Source organism: Pyrus communis, chromosome 15 (assembly GCF_963583255.1).
Source record: "Pyrus communis chromosome 15, drPyrComm1.1, whole genome shotgun sequence".
In the NCBI taxonomy this organism is placed as follows: domain Eukaryota; kingdom Viridiplantae; phylum Streptophyta; class Magnoliopsida; order Rosales; family Rosaceae; genus Pyrus; species Pyrus communis.
Window position 1 is genome coordinate 22351278 of NC_084817.1, and position 14582 is coordinate 22365859.

The 14582-nt window shown below is 37.3% G+C and overlaps 2 protein-coding genes across 2 annotated transcripts; both read left to right on the forward strand.

Moving 5' to 3' along the window:
* The first annotated feature begins 2890 nt into the window (after positions 1-2890).
* Positions 2891-5854, forward strand: LOC137718632 (uncharacterized). The gene is made up of 4 exons (XM_068458180.1): positions 2891-3134; positions 3293-3751; positions 5097-5156; positions 5250-5854. The coding sequence occupies exons 2-4, from the start codon at positions 3305-3307 to the stop codon at positions 5595-5597; spliced, it is 855 nt and encodes a 284-aa protein (XP_068314281.1). The 5' UTR covers positions 2891-3134; positions 3293-3304; the 3' UTR covers positions 5598-5854.
* A 1078-nt stretch (positions 5855-6932) lies between these two features.
* Positions 6933-13918, forward strand: LOC137717846 (dynamin-like protein ARC5). The gene is given in 17 exon segments (XM_068457333.1): positions 6933-7553; positions 7672-7794; positions 7887-8108; positions 8393-8526; positions 8619-8711; positions 8895-8958; positions 9405-9453; positions 9606-9688; positions 10096-10253; positions 10398-10458; positions 10663-10725; positions 10835-10935; positions 12123-12180; positions 12765-13109; positions 13314-13478; positions 13595-13662; positions 13664-13918. Coding segments are annotated over 17 exon segments (2289 nt in total). The 5' UTR covers positions 6933-7070; the 3' UTR covers positions 13683-13918.
* Positions 13919-14582: the final 664 nt, after the last annotated feature.

Sequence of the window (14582 nt, forward strand, 5' to 3'; positions counted from 1 at the left end):
GAGATGGCGAGAGAGAGGTGACAAATCGAGAAGATGGTAGTTGCCAGGGCAGTCATGATGTCGGGGTGGTGGAGGGAAGGGGACGATGCACTTGAGACGGCGAGAGAGTCTTAAGTGACAGAGTTGAATTTGATGGGTTGAGGACGAGGAAACCTAAAATCAACAATTAAGATTGGATGGAGATCAATCTCGTCTGTCTATTCTAATTACAAACGGGCTGATCCGGGTACCCACGATTCCTATACTTCAGGAACCGGCTCGAACCAAAAATTTCAAAGGCCCGCCCCGCCCCGCCCTGTTTCTGTTTTTACAAAATTAGGAATTAGCCCATACCCGCCCTAAACCTTGATTACCAGCCTTGACCCGCAGTTCCTATACTTGTTTGCCCACCCCTAAATTTGACCATGAATGCCACGTCACGTCATAAAAAAAGGGGAAAACTAATAAAAAGGGCTTGAAAACTTTGAGTTTTAATGGTAATGACAAAATAAAGAGTAAAGTGAATAGTACCAGGATTGACTTTTTAGTGTAAAAATGTGGTTTTTCGTTAAACTAAACAGTACCGGGAGCTTTTCGTAAAAATTCCCTAAAAAAAATGATCAAGAATACCACGTAAACACTTAACGGTTCTCCTAACTTGGAATTTAACATACATGATATTTCCTATACGTTGGATACTCTTTTGGAATGTTTGAAAATGTTGGGACTAATTTGAAATCACCAAAAAATGTTGGAGGTTTTACATATTTAATCCTAAATAATATAATTAATTAAAATATTATAACGTATATAAAACTTTGAAAAATATAAAAGATTTTTTTTTTTTTGAAAAAGGGAGACAACTGGTGGTAAGTTACATTATCCACCCGTTCCGGATTCAGAGAGGCTATAGAGAATTTTACCTTGCATATGACCATATTCAAACAAACTCACCAACTAAGTATTTTTTTTTTAATAAAAAATATTTTAGTAGGTAAATTTAGTGCTCAAATGTCAAAGTGTCTCCTAAACGTTGACGCTAGGTGTTATTAGAGCATCTCCGGCAGTTTTCAATTGCCCTTGTAATTGAGTGAAATTGCTTTTTTGTCCAAAAAAATTTGCTCCATCGGTGAAAAAATGAGAGGGCAATTGTATAAAAGGCATATGCTCATCTAGCCAGTCACCTTACCAATTATTGAGGGTGCTTGCGCCCGAGTGGAGCAGCATATATCGTTGATCTTTAATTATTAGGAAACTAATGAAAAGAGTTTAAAAAGTTTACATTTTAACAAAAAACCAGGCCATAAATTTATTTAATAGTTAGTACAAAGTCCAACATTTAATGAGTCAAATCAACATGGCCCAACATAAACAACCTTGTTGTTTTTCCAAATTTACCCCTAACGACTTTTTATTTTATGTTTGTATTTTTCCGTTAGTGTTTTCAGTTTAAACAATATACGTCATTCTGTTTAAACTAGCTCAATTTAAAAAGAATGAAGAATGGTAAACTAGCTCAATTTACTTATAGTGGTGTATTCGTCGATACTTCTATTACTGCAGAGTCTACGTTCAACCAAATAAACTCTCGAGGTCGAATTTGCCCATTTTTGTTGTCTTCAATGATAGTGTATAAAAACAAAAGCTTGAAAAACCGATTTACATCAGTGTCAATGATCATATACCTTTGATAGGTGGCTTGTATTTTTGATCAGCCTCAAGATAAGGCTTGAAACACTGATTTATACACTACCGTCCATATAAAGCTTTATGAGACTTCAAAATGGAGTTGTTGCCGACTGTTGGCATATATCTTGGCGTTATTCAAGCATCGGCTTGTACAACTGCATCGAATCTGCAAAACAAGTCATGCTGCAGTGATATTGGAGATATACGATTGGCGCTCATTTCTTCTTGTTCTTGACTGGAATCCTGATACATTATGACCTGTAAATATTGTATAGATATGCTAACATATGTGTGGATTTAGAACAAGAAGCAGGTCTTAGTGATTACATACCTCTAAAAATATGTGATTCAAATCTTGTTAGATCATCCAGTTAGAAGAACCTAGCAGAGATCATTCTCCTCTTCATCGCCATGCTGTAATTTTGCTATCTTAGCCTGTGTTCTCTCCATAATCTGCCTCTTCTGCAGTTCCAAGTCCCTGCGGAAATCCATCCTCATCTTCTCCAAAACAAAATTAATCGATTTTGTAGCGTTTTTTTGAAGTAAAATTCATAGATTTATGGAATCACAAACATTCAAATATATACCTCTTCGTCGACAGTGTGCTCGGATGAAAATTCTGGCTTTTGTTCGACTTTTAGAGGTATTCAACTTGATTTTGTTCTTCCGATTACTGAATGTTGCTGGATTTCGAGCTTCAAATTTCAAATTTTACGGTTTTTGGTTGGTTTACAGTGGAAGAATAACCGTTTTCAAAATTTAGGTATTTTTAAGGGTTGAGTTTGGTGGGAATTGATTGTGCGAATTTAGAGAATGATAGTATTGTAAACATATGAAACTTTTAGCTGGCTCTGTAATTTTCCGTTAAGGATGTTTTTGTAAATTGACTTTTTAATGTTTTGGGCTTAGAGAATTCAGCCCGTGCTCAAATTTTAGGGTTTATCCTTATTGTTAATATTTAAGCCCTTTTGATTAAAGAAAATTTTAAAACGATTTTATAGTTATAATAAATTTATGCCAAATTCTTTTCATTAAAGTTTCGTAACGTTATTATTTAATTAATATGGTACGTGGCCAAAACCTCATAGATTTTACTGTCATTTATAAGGGAAGGGTAAAATCGCCTTTTCAGGTCCAAAAAACCCTTCAAAACCGTTTTATTTCTCCTGAAATTGCATCCCGGTCCTTTTTTTTGAACGAACGTATAAAGGGCGGGTAAGAGTCTAGGGTTTCACCAAGAAATAGAAAAGATGAGAACTTTAGTACGACTACTTGTTCGCCGGAGAAGACGAGCCAATTGAGAACGACGGCGATGCATTTCCAGCTCAAACCCTAACCCTAAGAATCGAACGAACGAAGCCCTAGCGCTGTTCAGCCTCTTCTATTCTCCGCCATTGCCACCTCTCTTCTCCATCTTCTTCCTCTGCGATTTTACGTCCATAACCCTAATTTTCCGATTGCAATTGGTGAGAATCGGAAACGATTTAGCGATTTTTATTACTTTAATTTCTTGCAATTTATCTTTCTTTTTTTCTTTCAAGATAATCGGAGATTTGGGGGGAATGGAAATTCGTATGAACTGCGTTGAATCTAATGTGTTGAGTGTGTGATTGTTTTTGCACAGAGTGTGAATTCGATGGAAAACCTTCACAACAGCTCGAAAATGGCGAAATTGGACACAAGATTGCTCAGAGGGAACTTGGAGAATGTGGACGTCAACACGCCGTTGTTCAGGTACTTGTGCGCTCAGTCTCACTCTCCGTCACTTTCTCCGACGGATACCTTGAAGCAACGTCGCCGCCACCACTCACCGCTTTTGCCTCTGGAGAATCTGATGCAGAGGTCGCCGCTCTCGCCTCTGGAGAATCTGATGCAGAGGCCGCCACCTCTGACAGTTTACAGAACGCCGATAGGAGCGGTGGAGAGGGAGGAGGTTTTGGTGATGGACGGTGTTTTGGTCACCGGAGGAGGAGGGAGGAGTTCGAGGTCCGCATCATCTTCGGATTATTTGGGGAAGACTCCGTGCAAGACTGATCTTTACAGGTCCTGGGAGGATTCTCGAAGTTACACTTCCAAATACCAGGTCTCTCTCTCTCTCTTCTTGTTCATCGATTCTTTCTTAATATTTAATTGCTTATTTGCTAATGAGGAATGTTTAATGCCTGGATTATTGTTTTAGCAGCATTATGATTGTTTCCTTAGAAGATTGGTGTGAAATTATTACTTTTTTTTTGGTTGTTTTTTCTTTGTTTTCGAGTAAAAGATTTCTGTTTTTGGAATTGAAATTCGACAAATCTTGTATGCTCGTACTGTATCCATGCCACACCTCTTTCTTCTTCGCGTATTGATTTCGGTAGTTTCCTCAAACTCTCGCCTCCATTTTTGTGCGTGTACTTATTAACTGGCAGAATAAATCTAAGGCCTCATTCGGTCTCTAGGATTGGATTAGATTGAGAAACTCTAAATTCTTACAAAAGCGATATTCGCTTGATTAATATGTTAGGACTAAAGCAAAAATGTTGTTACTTGCTTCCTCGAAATAGGTAAACATACACGAAAAATATCGTCCAACATTAACAATGCTTTGAGATTTCAGATAATGCTATGGTTAATCAAAATGATGGTCCATGCATTAAGAACTTCCGTTGATGCTGAAAGATGTGTACAAAAAAAGAACTTAAATTTTACCATCTGTTATAAATATTGAAGTAGCAGATGGTTCCAAAGTGGAGGTTAAAGTCTGAGACTTGATCGAAGATTTGTAATTGTCAAACTTAGCCGGTTTACTGTTCCACATTGACTGTTTGGGTGAATTTAAACTCTAAAGTTTACGTCTTTCTCGTTGGATTATGCAAATGAACAAAGGTTCAGTTGGGGTTGAGTTGCAGTCTCGTTAAATGAGGAAGTACTGTAAGTTTTGCATTCTTGGTTCTGCCTTTATAGGCCATAGTCAATTCTAGTGTTCAAATGTTTTCCTTGTACTCATATGAATGTTGCAGTAAAATTATATTTCATTAAGTAGAGCTGTGTCGGTTGCTGTCGACATGACTACCTTTTTTCATCATACAGTCTTGGAATTAACTAATCGAGCAAGTTTTTCGATAGTGAAAGGAAGCTGGTATCTTTGGCAGAAAAATGAAAGCTGTTAATTTCTACTTGGTTTGTTTTGATTTGTTGGCTGGTGCTTTATTTGAGATGTTGGTTTTTCGTACTTTGAGTTAATGTTACAAATTTGGGTTTGTGTTGCGGTACTTTTGGTGATTTGTGTGTTTTAATATGTTGGCTCCTGCTGCTTGTATGTTTTATGATAATGGCATTTGGTGTTTCAAGATGATTTGTGCAGAAATTTCTTTCCCGATGGTGAGTATGTAACCAGAATACAATTTGCTGCAGATTTGTATTGATAAATTACCATTTTTATCTTTCAGTATGCTCATGGAAAAGAAAAGCAGCGTCCAACTCGTTGCCCTGTCAAGAACAAACCTGAGGTGAACAGCTGTGCAGTGCATTTTTAGCTGTTGGCTATTGATATAGCTCACCTACTGAAAATGCCATTGTTTCTTGTGTGTTGGTTTGTCCAGGCACATATGTGCAAGTCATACACTGCCACAAGTTATCCATGCCCACCCAGCCCCAAGTCCCGATTTGTCCATCCTGTCATGCCATCTGCAGTTACAGAAGCAGCAGGAGCCACAACACAAGCGGCCTCATCGACTACCCCCAAAAACACCATATCAATCCCTGCTAGCCCCACCGTCTGCCTGGACTGGTCACCCCAAGATGATGGCATTGAGGTTGTATTGCCGCATTCATCAACTGGAACACCTCCATCAAGGGAAGATATAGATTCCTACATCAGCGGCGTTCTTTGTGGTCCCACTAAAGGAAGGAGATTACGAGTGTTTGCTGAGATTTATGCAGTGCAGTGAACTGATTTGTACGGAGAAGCTTCCACTTAAGACCAAAGGTATAACAATGTACATTCTTCCGATTTCTTCCTCAAACAAACTCGGTTCCTTTCAGTCCCAACTTTTTTTCGACTCGCTGCTCATATTGCAGTACGGAACAGTATTAGATTGAGCACGAATTCTTGTCAACGAAATACTTGTTGACGGGGCATTATCGATGCTGTTACCACAGTACACTGTACAACATTGGATGATATATTAGCTATAAAAACTTCAAATTCCCAGTGTAATTACGCTTTGTGAAAACTAATTGGTTTTCTAGGCCATATTCGTTAAATGAGGTCTTCTGCCTGTATCTTCTTCGTGACTCTTGCCTTATTTTTTGGCACTGGTGGTAGGAAAATATTTCTGCTCATCGCGGTTTGAGATACGGTGACTGGTGAGCATTACTGCAACATTGATTGCCATTGGATGGAATTAAATTTGATATTTTATGCCGCAATAAATTAATTGACACTTATCTAATTGCACTTAATGTGGTCATGCTCACCACCATACTACGATGGCGAGTCAAATCTCTACCGTCTACTTGCCAATTTGATGAGGAATACCAAGTATAATATTGTGCAGTCCAACTAAATGGACTCCACAACTTTGGCTCAAATCACCAAAGTTAACCTTGTCTAAAAATTCGAACGATAGTCACTAAAATGATCATATTTTATTGTAGGAATATCAGATTGACATGATTCCAACGCCACTGAAATTAAGACTTCTTTAGCTTTCCAGCCATATATGGTGTTCGATCTGGTTCCTCTAGATGAATAAATGACAGCCCACTAGTAATCATAAACTCTCACATTTCAGAGTATCTAAATCGCCAGGTTTAGGCATCGTTTTAATATCTTGGGATCTTACTTTGAATGTACACGGACCATCTTTAAGATCTCAAAACTCCACCTTGATGCATTAATAGTATATTAGTACTTTCATATCAATTTTTGGTTATAATTATCATAAACTTAAAAAGTTTGTTATAATTCTATATAAGCTCCAAATTTCCCCTTGAAAATCCTTTGTTTGCATTTAGTCCTACAAAATAAGAAAATTACAAATAAACTACTAGTAATGGATGAAAAATATACATAATCGGTAATAAAAATACTAGTTCGAACACTATAATTTAATGATATAATTTCTTCAAGAAATATCAAAGAGACTTTTTTAAAATGAAACTCTCTATAAACTTTTCGACCTCTTATATTTTTTATACTTAATATTTTATAATATTAACACGAAAATTATGCTAAAAATATAAAACAAAAAGTAGTCGATACTTGAGAGACAGAAACAAGACAAAAACAAAATCATTTCGAGTAGAAAGAGATAACGTTTGAAACGTCGACTCCGAGTTTCCATCTGAATAACCGTACGTACACTATCGACTGGCCTACGCCACTTCACTCTACCAGTAACAGAAGCAGCGGCGCAGCAATGTCGAGGGAGGAGGAGGAGCAGTGCCGTCTGTACGAAGCCTACAACGAACTCCACGGCCTTGCGCAGGCCTTCGACACTCCATTCGACGCGCCAGCGGTGCTTGTGGTGGGCCACCAGACCGACGGCAAGAGCGCCTTGGTGGAAGCACTCATGGGGTTCCAGTTTAACCACGTCGGCGGCGGCACCAAGACCCGCCGCCCCATCACCCTTCACATGAAGTACGATCCCCACGCCCACTCCCCCGTCTGCCGCCTCCTCCTCCCCTCGGATTCCAGTTCCGATTACGAAAAGCCTCTCTCGCTCCAAGAAATTCAAGACTACATTGAAGCTGAGAACATGAGGTTGGAGAAGGAGCCTTGTCTTTTCTCCTCCAAGGAGATCATAATTCGAGTGGAGTACAAGAATTGCCCAAATCTTACCATTATCGACACTCCTGGACTAATCGCTCCTGCTCCTGGTCCAAAGAATCGAGCTTTACAGGTTTCCCATTGTCAATAATGTTTGAATTTCGAGTCGAAAACGTGATGGTTTCATTGGTGACCGTATTCCACATTTCGATAGTGTTGCATCGTAAATTTGTAATTGATGATGATGACAGGGCCAAGCTCGTGCTGTCGAAGCACTTGTACGAGCGAAAATGCAGCATAAAGAGTTTATAATTTTGTGTCTTGAAGATTGCAGTGACTGGAGTAATGCAACTACAAGAAGGGTTGTAATGCAGGTATTGCTTCTTTTGTTCTGTTTATGCGGTATGTTGTGTTGTGTTGTATTTTACTCTTTCCGGTCAAGCTTTACCTTGGTCATTGTGTGCAGATTGATCCCGAGCTCTCAAGGACTGTGATTGTCTCAACAAAACTTGATACCAAAATACCCCAGTTTTCTCGTGCCTCGGATGTGGAAGTATTTCTCTCACCTCCCACTTGTATGCTCGATGGGTGTATCTTGGGAGACTCTCCCTTTTTCACTTCTGTGCCCTCTGGAAGAGTTGGTGTTGGCCAAGATTCGGTTTACAGATCTAATGACGAGTTCAAAAAGGTATTCATGCTCACCCTCTATTCATTTTCGGAGAGTTAAAAAAAAGAGAGGAAGGGTTGTGATGTTCATTCGGCAACCTAATTGATGGTTGCCAATATTCCGCTGCAGATTATTGTTTTTATCATTTAATGATATAAGCTTTAAAGTAGATCAGTATTCTTTAGTAACTATATTTCATTGAGCATGATAATTTAATCCACTGATCCTCAGAGCAACTTTTGAAGTCAGAGTTTGCTTCTTTATGGCTCTAAATGATGGCCGGTTTGCACCATTTTCTTATACAGGCAATATCATTAAGAGAGATGGAAGATGTTGCAGGCTTGGAGGAGAGAATGGGCCGGTCACTGTCAATGCAAGAAAGAAGTCGAATAGGTGTAAGCAAACTTAGATCATTTTTGGAAGAATTGTTACAGAAAAGGTTATTAATACTTCGGTCCTTCCTATTCTGATAATAATAATGACAACTTGCTAAGTTCCATGGCTAAAAGTTTGGGAATCAAATTTTGCAAGGTATATGGATAATGTGCCACTAATCATTCCACTTCTTGAGAAGGAGTTCCGCAGTGCAACAAGAAAGATGAATGAAATAAATCAAGAACTCAGGTCCACAGTTTTAACTTACAAAGCACATTCCTTTAGGGCAATATACAGACTGGATGAAATTTATGGCACTTTATTTGCTTAAACTTTGATCAGACCATTGACCAGGAAGGTTAAGCAAATTTTGTTTTCTCATTGATTTCTTTTATATTGGTTGGTTATATTGCGTTATTTTTTTTTATGCAGCACTTTGGATGAACTGAAACTAAAGGAGAAAGGAAGAATATTTCATGATCTGTTCTTGACAAAGGTTACTGTAGTTTAGACGTTGTCATTTTCGAGTAGTCATTTGTTATTGTTATTCATATCTTAGTATCTGAATCTTCTGTGGCTGGTGTTTTGTACTTTATCTATGGGCAGTAGAATAGCCTCACGCAATAGTTCTAAAGGTTAGGACCACATTGAGATCTCCCTCTAAGGACATCGGTCAAAAGTAGATTAGGGTCTTCCTTTTATTTCCCTTCAAATTGTTGGGGCGGAAAAATTCATGCGACTATTCTTAATGCTCAGCTGTGTTTGGTTTGTGCTTACAATAGAAGTCTCATAATTTTATGAAACTTTTTATGTTATCGTTTATTTTTTTTCATTAGTTTGGCTGTTTTAGATTTTAGTTTTTCATTTGAAATTTTATGTTTTAAAAACTATTGTTTGGTTTTATGTGTGTTTTTACTGACAAAAGTTTGCTTTGTTCCTCAGTTATCATTGCTACTAAAAGGAACTGTTGTTGCACCTCCAGATAAATTTGGTAAATAATGTTAATCACAAACTATTTAAGCATATGGTTACTAAAGGTGAAACAGTACAGGATGAGAGGACTGGTGATGGGAATTTATTTCATGTTGTGTTGCTGGAGTCTTTGCTATTTTACTTTCATTTACATACCGTTCCTTTCTCAAGGTGAAACGCTACAAGACGAGAGGACTAATGGAGGGGCATTTGTTAGCAGTGATGGCCTTCAGTTCCCTCACAAGCTTATACCGGTAAGTTATAGAATTCTCAGAGAGTAAATTTTCTTTTGCGTTTGCATGGCTTGTGGGAGAAACATTGTAAATTTTCTTTTGCGTTTGCATGGCTTGTGGGAGAAACATTGTCACACTGAAATCTCTCTCTCTCTCTCTCTTTCTCTCTCTCTCTCTCTCCCTCTTTTGTGGCTTGTTTTGTTTTTCTTTCTAAATGTAGGAGTCAGCCTGGCTTCTTGCTGTCCTTTCCAATATGAACACCAAACCGTGATATGCTACCTTTTCTGTCTCTCTCGTAAACATCTAGGTTAAGGTTTCTACTAGGCTGAAAACTGTAGACTTGTTTCTTGTCTTCTGGACCCAAACTGACTTGATTTTTATAGAGTTTCATATACATGCATGTAAGCACTGTTTATCCATTTGTGCAGAATGCAGGAATGCGTCTATATGGGGGTGCACAATACCATCGTGCCATGGCTGAGTTCCGTTTTGTAGTTGGAGGTATAAAATGCCCTCCAATTACGAGGGAAGAAATTGTAAATGCATGTGGAGTGGAAGATTTACATGATGGAACAAACTACTCAAGGTATCTATGATTTTATTATTTGTCATACTTTTGATTCTGATTTTTAAGCTGCAATATTTGTGGTCCAAATTTTTTCTTGAAGTTTTTGTTTTCCTTTCTATTACTAATCCCTTTTCCATTTCAAATTTACTTTTGATAAATCAGGACAGCTTGTGTAATAGCTGTTGCAAAGGCACGTGATACGTTTGAGCCTTTCCTTCATCAGGTGATGAATAATTTCTCTCAGTAATTTACTAATATCCCATTTTTCATTCCTTCCATATACACGAGGTTGTGTGTGCGATGTGCTGCTTCAAATTATATTTTTTTGTGGTGAATCAGACTACATATTATTTCGCAAGTAAATATCTTGTTATGACCATCATGTTCTTAGCCATCTATGGGAAAATTAATATTTCTACTCATGCAGTTAGGTTGTAGGCTCTTGCACATTCTGAAGAGATTACTTCCTATATCAGTCTATCTTCTTCAGGTATGGACTACACCGTTGTGTAGGTTAGTGGTTTCCAAATCTTGTGTGCATATAAACTCCTCAAGTTCTATGCAGTTAATTCTTGCAATTTCTATCTTGCTTTCTACAGAAAGATGGTGAGTATTTAAGTGGCCATGAGGTGTTTCTGAGGCGTGTTGCTTCTGCTTTCAATGACTTTGCAGAATCTACCGAAAGGGCTTGTCGTGAAAAGTAAGCCACTTTGTTACTTATATATATTACTATTTTAGTGAGTGAGTACCTGCTGTGTTTTTTTTATAATTTTCATTTTCAATACATAAAAACAAACATGTCATAACTAAATCAAAGAAATAAAAATTTATCAGTTTACAACCATAGACAGAAGATTTTATGTCAATCTTCTAGTTTGCATCAATAGTTATGGGGGGATCTATTGAAGCGCTGACTTCTCTAAATTTGTGTTAGCCACCACATGATCAATGTGTGCTAAAAGAATTAAATGTCTCAAATTATAGTTGCAAGGCATCCAACATGGTAGATTAACCAGTTAAATCAGCTACTAACTTACAAGGAACAAATATTACGTTACCTAAATCTTTTTATAGCAAATTCTAACTGTTCATCCAAACCATCTTTTAGAGGTCTCCATCTAGTCATTAAAACAGTATGTTACACCAAATTTCCTGTTCTTTAGAATCACAAATGATAAAACGTATAAAATTTTCGGTAATATGTTTTACTGATTCATCAAAATTTATTCGGGAAATGTAGGGCCTTTTGAGAGGTTTCCAAATGGAATGCCACTCATTGGTCCAAGAAATGCATACTGCCTCTCAAGAAAAACCTTTAGTCACTATGGAGCTAGGGAAATTTTAAGAGGAAAAAGTGCCCAAAAACAAACATCTGGACTCCCATTAAAATCTACCAAAAACCAGCTTCACCTAAAGATCTAATCTCAGTTCATGAAGGAAATGTCTTGCATTCATCCAACCTGCACGAGGAAGCCAAGAAACAAATGTGGAAATTTAGGAGGAATACCCAAGTACTGGTCTGCGTGGATGCATGGATGCAATGAACCACACCTAACCTAGATCGATTCCCTAGATGCTGCATTTGCTAAATTACATAAATTACAACTACGTTGGAACTGATGAGCTAGAATTTGTACATGGCTAATGCTATCCGCTAAGGTTATTTTCAGTCAATCTTTCAAACTGGACCCATAAAAACATTGTTCAGGTAATTAAATATGATATTCTTTCATTAAATGCAGCAGTAAAACATTAATGTGCAGTTTATCGATTGATTATACTTCAAGTGAAATTAAGAATTGATGCAATCCCCAAGAATGTGTATGTCTTGTATATCCTGCTTTTCTTCACCTGAACCATTTTCTGTTAAATATGTTTTTGGTGCAGATGCATGGAGGATTTAGTAAGCACCACCCGTTACGTGACCTGGTCTCTTCACAACAAGGTAATTATAGTTGACTATGAAGGCATTCTTACATGTCTTATGCTGTAATTTCAAATTGGTGTATTTACGAAATTTTGAATGAGTTTGATTGTGCAGTGATGAAATAGATTTAGAAGGAAGATAAAGCAGTGAAAACAGTTAACGAAGGCTCTTTTCTAGTTGAACTACCTGGAAACGAGGAGATAACTTCTTTCTCACGTTCTGGCTGAGAAAAAGATAAAAAAAAAAGAAGAAGATTACTGTTGTAGGCCTACTTGGATAAATAGATTAACATCTGAAATACTAAAAGTCCGTGGGGATTTAAAAAAAAATTGTCTTTTATGCCATATAAACGCTAGGTATGATCTCAACCCCCTAAAATAACTTATCAGAAGGCAAAGGACATATATTCCAATTAATATGCTGTTTATATAGCTAATAACCCACATACGAATGCTTTTTGTATATATTTTTTTTATATTGTGGAACCTGAAAAGGGAGCATTCAAACCTTATTATTTCTACAGGATTCATTATATTGCATGATTTTCCCTATCAAATCTACTTGCTTTAATAATTTGATGTCATTTGATGCCTAATTAGTAGAATCGAGCTGGGTTACGTCAATTTTTAGACTCTTTCACTGGAACAGAACATGCCACGACAGGTGGTAGTGGTGCATCTGCTGGTCTTTCTCAAGATTCATCCTTTGGGTCAGTCACCAGTGACAAGGATACAAAGTCACGGGGAGATGTGAAGCTCAGTCATGTGGCATCTGGCACGGATTTGACATCTTCTATTCATTCAACAGAAACAAGGCTGGCTGATCTTTTAGATAGTACACTTTGGAATAGGAGGCTTGCTCCTTCATCTGAAAGGATCGTTTATGCTTTGGTGCAGCAGATATTTCATGGCATAAAGGAATATTTCTTAGCCTCTGCAGAGTTGAAGGTTTGTAATATAAACTGCTTCTTTCCAAATGTAACTGAGTAAGTGGAAGTGGTAACTAGCATGCTATTTGGTCGATGTTTCAGGCGAAGTGAATAATGACTTGTTTCGTTAGTTTTAAATCAGACACACACACACATATAAACACTATCAACCCTCTAATGGGACTTTTTGTTCTGTATAATAACTTGTGCCTTTGTTTTGCAGTTCAACTGCTTTCTTCTGATGCCTGTTGTAGATAAGTTGCCTGCACTGCTTAGAGAAGACTTAAAATCTGCTTTTGAGGATGACTTGGATAATATTTTTGATATCACCAATCTGAGACGCTCATTAGGCCAGCGAAGGCGAGATGCAGAAATTGAGATTAAAAGGGTATTTCAATTATGCCTTGTGTTTCTATTTCACTTATAACCTCTCAAATTTCTCTCTTTCTTACCCACTTCACGCGTGCTTGCACACATTTGCCTGACATACTGTTGAATTTGCAGATCAAGAGGCTCAATGATAAGTTCAGATCACTACATAAGCAGCTTAGTTCGAATCAAGTGATTACTGCCTTTTCCTGACTACCATTGATGTCGGAGGTCAAATTCGTTGGATAAGTTCTTTTCTTTTTGATAGTTTGCTTATGATAATGACATGTGTGGTGGCTTAGAGAAGTTTATTGGAACAATCTTACATGTTTATCTGGACAAGAGGATTCTATTTCATTGCGTGGACCATGTTTTGTAAACTATAATTTCTCGTTTACACTTGAGTCATGCTTTCGTTGCTATCTAGGATGGATTGATGTCGACTTGTGTCATCTTCAATTCACATCAGTTGTTTGTTAGTTTAAGTTGACAGCTATAGTTTTTTCGATTTTTTTTTTTTTTTTTTTTTTTTTTTTCCGGAAGTTCATTGATATTGACATCGATTTTTTTTTCTTTTCTAATTGGAGACATCGAAATTTTACCTTGTCATTGCGTTTGAATTTTGTACTTGAACAGGCTTCAGGATTTTGAATTGGCAATGGCATCATCATACGTTTTTCTACTATAGGAGAAGGATTTTGATTAATTTCCTATTTCTTATTAGATTTTAGAGTAAATTGTAGCAATGATCCCTTAACTTTAATCAAATTGGAGGAATGGTTCATTAACTAAAAATCTATTATCATTGGTCCTTCAACTTATCAAAATGTGTAGCTATGATCCTTTTTGTCAAAATGAGTTATGTTGGAAGGAGCATTGCTACAATTGGAGTCCCTCTACTTATCAAAGTGTGCAGCTATGGTCATTTTCGTCAACTTCGTTAGAATTTTGTCAAAATAAGTTATGTTGGAATGACCATTGCTATAATTGAGTCAAAGTTGAGGGACTATTGCTCCAATTGGGTTAAAGTTGAAGGATCATTTTTCCAGTTGGATTAAAATTGAGGAACCAATGGTAATAGATTTTTAGTTAAGGGACTATAGCTGCACGTTTTTATGAGTTG

Bases quoted from the DNA above. Each gene is read 5' to 3' on its own strand.
- LOC137718632 (XM_068458180.1), top strand. From the start codon at position 3,305: ATGGAAAACCTTCACAACAGCTCGAAAATGGCGAAATTGGACACAAGA. The intron at 3,752-5,096 runs GTCTCTCTCTCT...TTTATCTTTCAG, and splicing joins GTTACACTTCCAAATACCAG to TATGCTCATGGAAAAGAAAA. The intron at 5,157-5,249 runs GTGAACAGCTGT...TGGTTTGTCCAG, and splicing joins CTGTCAAGAACAAACCTGAG to GCACATATGTGCAAGTCATA.